Source organism: Seriola aureovittata, chromosome 3 (assembly GCF_021018895.1).
Source record: "Seriola aureovittata isolate HTS-2021-v1 ecotype China chromosome 3, ASM2101889v1, whole genome shotgun sequence".
Taxonomy (NCBI): domain Eukaryota; kingdom Metazoa; phylum Chordata; class Actinopteri; order Carangiformes; family Carangidae; genus Seriola; species Seriola aureovittata.
The window spans coordinates 17,690,738-17,700,705 of NC_079366.1; the positions used below are offsets into that span (position 1 = coordinate 17,690,738).

Genomic DNA, 9,968 nt, shown 5'->3' on the forward strand with positions numbered 1-9,968 from the left:
GCAATATGATTTATAGGAGAATGTGAAACGAAAAAAAACACAACCCATAGTCTCCACTGTTGCACCTTCAGCAGTGTAGATCATATCCCCCCCTCCCATCCCCTCCCTAACGTACTGTTGGGGTCATATTGATCACCCCCAACCTATCAATTTTACATTGGCAAATGAGTAGGGTCCATACTGAACCAAAAAGATTGGGGGCTGCCACTGATCTAGTTTTGTGATAATGAAGAGGGCAAGCTTTATTGACATACATCTTACTTTAATGATTAAAATAACAACGTAAGAGGAAATACGACTACATATGAAGGGGTGACGATGTGATGATGTGTGAGCATCAGTTACATTTATTGACATCAGTTTTACTAGATGTTGACAAAAGAAAAGTATTTATGAATAATGTTACACTGGAGTACTTGAATCCTGGTTAGTTAAAAGTAACTAATTTCAATTTTCATTTTTGCATTGATTGTTCATAACCTGACTTCTATGACAGATTTGCCTCCTGGTTGATGAGGGTGTTGAGATCCAGCTTTGTTTTCTCAAGAGCTGCCGTTTTGGCCCTCCGTGATGGACGCACCACAGGAACTGACTCAGGAACATTTTCTCCATCACTGTAGCCAAAACGAAAATTGAACACAACAAGCTAAATGTGAGAAATGCGAATGTGAAAATGAAGTAGTGGTATCAAATCATGCAGGATGGCTTCAGCCACCACGTTTCCCTACACATTGACGGGAATAACGGAAAAGACTCACCTCTCCTCTGATGACTCTGCCCTCCTGCTTGGCTTTCTGCCTCCTTTAGCTGTGCAGACTTTCCTCTGACCTGTGCACACAAACACTCAGGTTACCTCACAGCGCTGAGTCAAGTCCTCCTCTCAGGTAGACAAGAAGAGCTCTAAAAATACACAGGCACTAACAACAACTGCAGATTTAGATGAGTATACAGAACCTGCATTACCTCTTTTAGCTCTCTTGGCAGATTTAGATGGATCTTCTGTTGCAGCCTCTGTGGAAACAGACAGAAATTTCTTATTTTTGCCATTCCTCTCTGCCTTTTGTAGTCATACAAATGAAATAATGTGTCTTGTTAATGTCTCCTCATATCCCTTCATTAAGGAAAATTATTATTTTGCGCTCCTAAATTTTTCAACTTAGGAGCACAAGTGGGTGGAGGGGGGGGGTCGTAATCCTAGAGGAAATACTGTGCTAATAAGACATAATCCTTTTACAGGAGGAGTTGTCGCAAACATATGTAGTGTAAATCTACTTAGACACAGGCACCGAGAAGGTAACATTTGTTACGGATGCTCAGCGGGATGTGAGGGGGTCTTTTATACAGATTGTCACTATGTTTGCTTATGTACCATCTGCATTGACATCCAGTGGTTGTAGTGCGCTGGCACTAAGGAGCTCAGCTTGTTCTTTTGAGTCCACCAGCTGATTAACCATCTTCTCCAGAGCGCGGAGACAGACACGATCCCTCACCACCTGGAGAAAAGGACAACAGAAAATGGAGAAATTAAACATTTCACAGGACAGGTATAAATGCACGTAAAGGTGCAACAATTAGTCAATTTATCTAGTATTCTATTGACACAAAAAGTTGATATTATAACAATTGAGTAATATTCTCTGGTTCCAACTTCTCGATTGTGAAAATTTTGTCCTTTTCTGTGATGATAGTAAACAGTATTTTTGGCTTTTAGACTGTTGGTCCAAAAGCTGCAGCCCTCGGTATATAGGTATATGTAACCATAGGAATGGCTTGTTTTTAACTGTATGTCTGTGTATACCTGTACAAGCTGTTGCAGCAATGTCTGCAGGTCTTTTCTCACAGTCTCGTCTCTGCTGAGCTCCAGGTTGCTTAGAGTCTTGGCATAGAGACGAACCTCAGGGGCTGTAGGGTCCTTCAGCATCTCCCCACACATACGAACCGCCAAATAGTCATGGACACACACCTCCTAAAGACATGCATCCAATACATTCGATTAGTTTTTGCCTTGTTGAGCTGTTATCTAAATTGTAAACAGCTTACTCAAACAATTGTGAATTAAAGCTCTGCATGCTTTAAACTGAACTGAAGCATTCAGAAGAGAACAATTTGAAGACTTCATCTGTGTTGAAGAAATTAATATGTATTTGTGGGAATAAAAGGCAATATGATCAGAAGTTTCAGTGAGCCAATAAAAACATGACTACTAATAAACAATAAACAACACATTAGTCTCAGTGGATGTTTCTTACCTCTGTGTTAGCTGAGGGTTTAATAAGTGCACTGGGGCGGGTCAGCTCCACGAGCAGCTCGACTACATTGTTAATATCCACCTCAGCTAGAGGAGAGGAGGCTGGGGCATTCATTAGAGTCCGTACAGTCAGAAGGAAACTCTCCTCCACAACCTCCTGGCGGGCCCTAATACACCACAAGACCAACTCCATATTAGTTTGTATTGCATAACTAATAACCTCAGCTAGGCAAGTCATGATACTAATAACAGGAGGATGGGTAATACTGTATACATGATACACAATAAATTAACCACATAGCTCATTGCATTGTTTGGTGCATGAGAACACGTGAGACCTGCTCTCGCGGGCGTAGAGTTGGAAGAAGACGCCGAGGCAGTGTCGTAGGCGGGTGTCATCCTCAGTGACAGGGTTGTACCACAGCAACACCAGACGGGACAACATCTTGGCACTGGAGATGCGGCCGGTGTACATAAGTTTGGCCAGGCCCTCCGCTGTTTCTGTACGCAGGTCAGACACCTGAAAATTTTGAACACACAAATACCTTGATAAAACTTCTTCACCTATTTTACTCCCAGAAAAACTAAACGCATACCTCTGTTCATGAAATAGCTCACCTCACTGTCCAGGAACTCTGAAAGCATCACAAGGATACTCTGCGCTGTGTCCTCCGATACCTCTCCCTTCTCCTCGGCCACTGGTGGTGCGTCCTCCTCTTGTCTGTCTGGTGACTCGGAGGGCAGGGCTGTCTGAGTGGCAGCTGTTTCAGAGAGCAGCTGGAAGCCGAACAGCAGCAGCAGGTCAATGATGGCCCGCAGAGCACTGATTCGGATCTTTACCTCATCCAGCTGGGCAATCTGAAAACAAACACACACACAATTTTAGTACTAGCAGTAGAAAATATATGTTAGGAGCGAGTTTTAGGGCCAGCGAAACCAAAATCGCAAAAACATATTTTTCCACTTAGCCCTTGTAGTACTTACTTATGCAGGTTTGTTTTTTATTAGCTACGGAGTAATTAAAAATACCTCAGCCCTGTGGATCACTGGATTAGCTTGAGGGTGCCGTTTCTAGACAGACATGTTGCTGTTTAGTTTATTAAATGCAAGTTTCAAATGTCTCTTAAGTATGACAAGTTTAAGTACATTCTCTAATGTACTGGTGCAGCTGAAGTCTCTAAACTAGACCAAAATACACAGGAGGATACAACATCTGGTTTAAATATGAAACTTTGGGTTCACTGACTGTCTAACATGTTGCCTGTTTATATAAGTATAAGTATGCAAATTAATTTTTGGAAGATGAGACATTTATATAGTATTACTTGTAGCAGCAGGACCATGTGGGTTTTGGCCAGCTCCTTGCTGTGTAGAGTGCATGTTCCCAGACACACCACAGCCATGTTGCGGACCCCAGGGTGAGCATTTGCAATACTGGGCAGGACCTGACAGAGAGAGAAATACTGACTTCAACCAACTTCTGACTGATTTGATTTCACCAGCTTGACATGACAAACAGGCAATAAGCAAATCATCATAGATGATTCAAAGGTTTCATTTGGTTGGCATCCCTAAAAGCAAGTAGAAAATTAGAAATGCAGGTGCAACAACATTGTAAAAGTGGACCATTTTATACAAGCACACAGTGGAGAAAAAGTATATCATTAAATTTTTCATGTTAAGTGCCCTGTCAGTAGAGGGAATGCAGACATTTAAATAAATTTGAAAGAGATGTGCAGCGGACACTGCGTTCACGCGCACTAAAGAAGCTGAGATAAGTCTTTGGTAGACAATACAGTATATGCTAACCAAAACTATGGGTAGCATAGCAGATCCAGTTGGAGCTTGTGATCTATACATTTATGGTAACATTCAGTAAGTGGAAGAAATGATGAGGTGCGGTGTGTGGATATTTACCAGTGAGGACATTAGGGCACTTATGGTTGGACCAATTCGAGTCGTGATGTTCATCTGCTTCAGCAGTTCAGCACACATTGTTAAACACCTCAGAAGAGTCTCTGGGTCATTCTGAAACACAGAAAACAAAAACACACAATTAAGGCCTTTCCTGTTTTTTTTGTTTTTTTTATTCCAGAAGGAAAATTGCTCACTATTGAGGTTTAAAGACATGGAAAGACACAGAGACAGAGCTTCCCATTTGGCCATGTACCTTCTCAGTGCGGCTCTCCTTGTCTGTCGGCTGGCTGCTCTGTGCAATTTCCTGGATGATCTGGTTCCTGTGGTTCTCAAACTCTGTGATGGAGTCCTTTAGCTCTGCTGCACGGCTGAACTCCTGGGCAGTGATACAGTCCTCCAGGGTTTGTTTAGCCTCCAAGATACGGACCTTCACCTCTGCTAGCTGGATGGGAGGAGGGGGAGAAAAGGTGAGAGTCATTCCTTAGCTGAAATGCACTCCAGAGGGTTCTTGACTGTTGAGACAGGCGACTGCATCTCCTCTAACAGGAAAAACAACAACAGCTGAGGCTCTGGGCCAGGTTACAACCCCCAAGAGGGTTCTTTGCTCTTATTCACTGAAAAAAGGAGAGAGGGAGAAAGAGAGCAGGTGCACTGACAGAATGGAAGCTAAACACCTGGGCTAGGATTCACCTCATCTGCAGCAGTTTGGCCTCAAAGACATACTTTCAAGGCTAGCTGGAGAGTAGATGGACTGACAGTCATGACTGAAGCTCAAGACTCTGAGACAATCCCTCTGTGCTTTTTTGTTCCTTGGTAAGAAACAAAAATAGGCTGGTCAGGAACTGGCTCTGTCTCTCTCAAGTAAGGAAAAATGTGGTGAAGAAAACTGATAAAGAAACGGAAAACTAATGAACCTGGATACACCAGGCAAAGCCCGGACTGGCGTAAATGATGTGCACCTTCCACCCCACTTGTTAACACATGCTATGCCTCCAAATACAAGCCAGATGGAGGTTGACAGGTTGAACAAATACAGACAAAGAAGGAATATAAATAGAGCACATAATGTAGATCAACACAGATCAGAGGAGAGTTAGAACTCGACAAAAATTATGAGTTAGAAATCTTAATTTAGGGTATCTGAATGTCAGTATTTAAATACACTGTATTCATATACTGTATGTATACAAATATAGTTATGTTAGTTAGTGAGGAACAAAACTTTGTAAGATTTAATTATCAGTAAACATGTTCTTGATATAAGAAACCTGAATATCCTTCTGTAACAATCAATCTTTGTCACTTAATAATTCAAACTTTTCTACTAAATGAAAACTAGTGCGGTGCCAATAAGTGATGTTTTCATCAATACAAAAAACAGTGAGGTATTACAAAATCTAATTGCCTCTGGGTGCTTTCAGTTGACAGAGTGTTGCCCACCTGGATCTGCTGCCGGCGGCTCTTATTCTCATCCACTGGCTGACTAGCCTCCATGATGGGCTCCCTCACATCTGAGATGATTTCTGCCACCTGCGCAACAGAGTCTGCTCATTTAGACATCATTCTCTGTGGTAATGGTAACACCACTGAATGGAAAATCTGTTTAATTTTGTGACATTTCAAACAAAGGACCTTTAGTAGCAAAGGACGGTTTAATACATGCTTCCATGAAAAGAATCACACACCACCACCACCCCCCAACCCAATCTGGAAACATTGAATAATTTCAGCTTCATATTTTAAGTTCTCTCTGATTGGTCTGTCAAGTAAATTCATGAAGATCATCAATATATGCATTTCCCTTTGTGTGTGGAAAAGACGTTCAGTCTGGATTAAATGAGCACAGGATTTACAGCAAAATCTGAAAAATTCAGATTTAAGTGTAAACTATAACTTACAGTCTGAATGCATCTGTGGTCGTCAGGGATGAGGGCGAGGAGTTTCTCAGTGAGCAGGGAGACCAGGGAGGAGGGGGTCTGTGGAAGAGCCAACATCTCCTGCAGAACAGCCAACACACGCTTCCTACAAAGACAAACAAAATAATGAAGAAGAACACCATAACAAACGGATGATAATAACAATAATGATTATGATAATAATCATAATAATAATAATAATAATAATAATAATAATAGGAAACTGGACAAAACATTTGCCCTGAAAGATAATCAGAGCAAAATAAAATAAAGCCGGACAATAAATTGAATTTATAAAATAACTGACACTATGAATCTCTTACCAAACTAGATTAACTCATATATGAAATTACATTAAATTGAAGGAATCTCACATATTCAAACTAAGACAAACCATATTCAAAATGGTGTTCAGACAAAGGATAGGCTCACAATTCACCGTCCACATTTTGTGCAAAATGACAGTCCAAAGTTTATCTGAATTTAATAAGAGCCTAAACAAATTAGACAAACTAAATGGATAGCTTCAAAAGTTACAGCCTTATTAGTACAAATTTCCCTGTTTTGGTAACTCACCTTTCACTGCAGCTCAGCAGAGAAACAGCATTAGACAAGCAGAAGATGCCCATTTGATCCGATTAACTCAGAGTACTGAAGCCTCATATTAGGTAGGTTCAGATAAACCTTTGATGCATAAAAACAAGGACTGTGCTTTCAAAAGAACCTGACATACACGCTTACTTCACAATGTGTTTGGCCAGTGTGCAGTGGTGCAAGGCACACTATAAATTTCTTCCTAGAAAGACTATCTGTGCCACTATCCCCATATTTAAATGATATCACATCCCTCTCCTCTCTGTGACAGCTGGCTTTTCCCTCCCAATTTTTTCAACCATCTGTTATTCATTTTACCAACATAACCCTGACTCTCATCTTACCTGCCGCCCTCCTCATTTGTGTCCAAACATCCGATGAGATAGATGAGCTGTTGAGAGATGAACTCTTTGGTCATGACCAGCTCCAGCTGGTTGAAGTCAGCCCTCTGCTCCTCTGACAGCACAGGCACTGCCCTCAGATATCTACAACAGTCAGAGTCAAGAGTCAAACATCTGAGAGGTAACAACAGCTGTCAGAGCACAAATTAGATATTATTCTGCTATACACTCAGTGACAGCAAAAAAAAAAAAAAAAAAATTAGACTACTCTCAGTTGTCCAAGTCAGAGTGGTACAAAACAGAATATCACAACCATATAAAATGCAATACTGTAGCTGAACACTGCACCTGCACTACTAACAAGCAATCACTACACGCAGCTGTATCAGCAATCAGCCAGACACTGAATGATTCATACAAACCTTTTTAAAAGAAAAAAATAAATGTATTTAATGAGCATATAAATGTTAAGCATGCCACATAAATACAGCTACTTTATTCACATGACAGCATCACACACATTAGGCAGGAGATAAAACAGCAGATTACTCCAACAGCAATGCACACGAAGAACAACAATTGAGTCCTGGGATTTAAAAATATGTGTGGAAGGCACTCTGTGATTCATGCTATAAGTAACATTTTGAAGTCAATATAAGATTATATCCAGTATGTAGTGCGTTGAAGATCAAAGACAGCGTTGTTAAAATAAAATTATTTTTTTAATCTTAATCACAATGACCAGTCTTCCAGATAAATACTCTGCTTTTCACATCAAAGGCAAAACTAGATCTATAAGAATAAAACATTACAACAAATTCAAAAGGTGTGTCTGTGTAATAAGAGCAATCTAATATTGAGTGTGAGGGTGTTCAGCTAAATTATAAAGTAGTTATAGTTCAGTCTGTTGGGACTCTGAGGCACTGTTCACTTGATCACAGCTGTTTTTGAAGTAGCTAGCTTTGATGTTGTAAATAAAAACACTCTGACTTACAAGAGCACTGAGCATCAAAATAAGTCGTTCTAGGGATGAGGTCCTTTTTATATATATATATATATATATATATATATATATATATATATATATATATAAATAAATGTCACACTGGTCACATTTACAAAGGGCATTACTTCATAATTAGGTTAAAATTTTAGCCATTAGTCAGCCACACTTTCAAAGCAGTTATATTAGACTTGAGTTAGCCACACAGTTACATACAGAAGGTGCTCCTCTGAGAACACGGGGCATGCCTTCAGATACCTGGAGTTACAACATGGTTATGGCAAGTGAGTTAGTTCCTCTGAGCATCACAAAATGATTTAAACTATATTTAAACCTGCAATAACTGATTCAGTGGGCAGAAGAAACAAGTTGGGAACATAACATCATCACCATTTAAGTTAATGGGGCAAACCTGTAAGCAAACAATTGCTTATTTGCACATATGTACACCTGGCAAGACAAATATTCACTGTTTTAGCTCTAAAAGATGGATCCATGTGGATCATTAGCTGCTAAATGCTCTGCACAGCTAAACAACGAGCTGAATCTCACTCCATAAAAAGCTCCATAAAGCAGAGGGGCGCTGAACATTCAGGTGATAATTCTCTGTAGGTTTCACATTATCAAATTGTTTTTTGAGTTAAATTATCATTATTATTACTATAAAATATCAATTATAGCTGCTTTAGATGGTTAGTACTATGTTGACTACAAGAATATATCATTCTATATAGCCTATTATTACTGATCAATTTACTGCTTTGCAATTTACTCTGCAGTAGGGACAAAACACACAGCTGACAGCAAGAAAACTATGAATATAATCCAGTGAATCTGTTTCTTCTCTCACCCATAGAGGTAGTCAGCGTAAGTGGCAGCGTCTGGCAACACTTGCTCCAGCATTTCATCACCTTCATCGCCTTTAGCCTTGATAAACTCACACAGAGCTCTCCAGTAAAGCACATTCTCACAGGTCAGAGAGTCGCCTGGGACCAGCTTCCTATTAAAAAACACACATAATAAATCTCTAGCCTCATACATTTTATCAGCTATGTCACATTAGAGAGCCAGAGAGACAGAATTTGAAGTATGTGAGTGTACCTGTTGTCGAGCTGTACTCTGTCCTGCAGCAGTTCCTCAGTAGGTTTGTTTTTCAAGATGGCTTTCAGTGTGTCTAGAGCTGTTTGGGCACAGTTCTCTACATCCAGCCTGTGGAGCAACTCTATGACATTACCATCCAGCCGAAACAGCCAGGCTGGCAGTAGGCGACAGCAAACCACCTCCCTCACTGCTTCTGCAATGCAGACAGCCAATCAGAAGAAGAACAGAATTCAGAGCTGATCAGCAGATGAATTGGCAACTGTTTTTATAATTGACAAATATCTTTTGGCCATTTTTCAAGCAAAACGGCAAAAATCAAACAATGGTTCCAGCTTCTCCAATGTGAGAATTTTCTGCCTTTTCTTGTTTTGTATTTTTGTAAAAATTATATCTTTGGGTTTTAACTTCATGTTAGACAAAGAAAAGATATTTTAATGACCTCTGCCTATATATATATATATATATATATATTTTTTTTTTTTTTTTTTTCCCCCCTCATTTCATGACACTTTATAGACTAAATGATTAATCAAGAAATAATTGGTAGATTAATTGATAGTTACTACAATCATTAGTTGGAGCTTTATTTGAAGTTTTAGCTTACTGCAAGTGCCTGAAAATTTTGTCCGTGTAAAAGTAACATATTAAACACAGAGGCACAGAAGCCGCTATTACCTGAGGTTTCGTGGAGACCCTGCTGCAGTAGACTAACTCTCTGTGCAATGGTTAAAGCTTTAATGTGAACTTTGTCAGCCAGAACCTTAAAACAGAGAACAAAGATAGAAATGTTAGAGCAAACCTCAATTCACAACATTTAACAAGAATGAGTGTTCAGTCAAATCAAAACA

General features: G+C 39.8%; 1 protein-coding gene across 1 annotated transcript in view; it reads right to left on the minus strand.

Annotated features, from left to right (window-relative positions):
- Positions 1 to 128: 128 nt before the first annotated feature.
- The window catches only part of ncapg (non-SMC condensin I complex, subunit G), a 12,633-nt gene continuing 2,793 nt past the window's right edge, over positions 129 to 9,968 (minus strand). Inside the window, exons 6-22 of the mRNA XM_056371292.1 lie at positions 9,796 to 9,880; positions 9,121 to 9,313; positions 8,870 to 9,019; positions 7,020 to 7,160; positions 6,064 to 6,187; positions 5,606 to 5,695; positions 4,419 to 4,607; positions 4,166 to 4,276; positions 3,574 to 3,693; positions 2,867 to 3,106; positions 2,587 to 2,768; positions 2,250 to 2,415; positions 1,799 to 1,966; positions 1,370 to 1,493; positions 964 to 1,011; positions 759 to 828; positions 129 to 614 (exon numbers count right to left, since the gene is read on the minus strand). Coding sequence (XP_056227267.1) covers positions 488 to 614; positions 759 to 828; positions 964 to 1,011; positions 1,370 to 1,493; positions 1,799 to 1,966; positions 2,250 to 2,415; positions 2,587 to 2,768; positions 2,867 to 3,106; positions 3,574 to 3,693; positions 4,166 to 4,276; positions 4,419 to 4,607; positions 5,606 to 5,695; positions 6,064 to 6,187; positions 7,020 to 7,160; positions 8,870 to 9,019; positions 9,121 to 9,313; positions 9,796 to 9,880 — 2,328 coding nt within the window. The 3' untranslated portion in view covers positions 129 to 487. The remainder of the gene's footprint in view (positions 615 to 758; positions 829 to 963; positions 1,012 to 1,369; positions 1,494 to 1,798; positions 1,967 to 2,249; positions 2,416 to 2,586; positions 2,769 to 2,866; positions 3,107 to 3,573; positions 3,694 to 4,165; positions 4,277 to 4,418; positions 4,608 to 5,605; positions 5,696 to 6,063; positions 6,188 to 7,019; positions 7,161 to 8,869; positions 9,020 to 9,120; positions 9,314 to 9,795; positions 9,881 to 9,968) is intronic.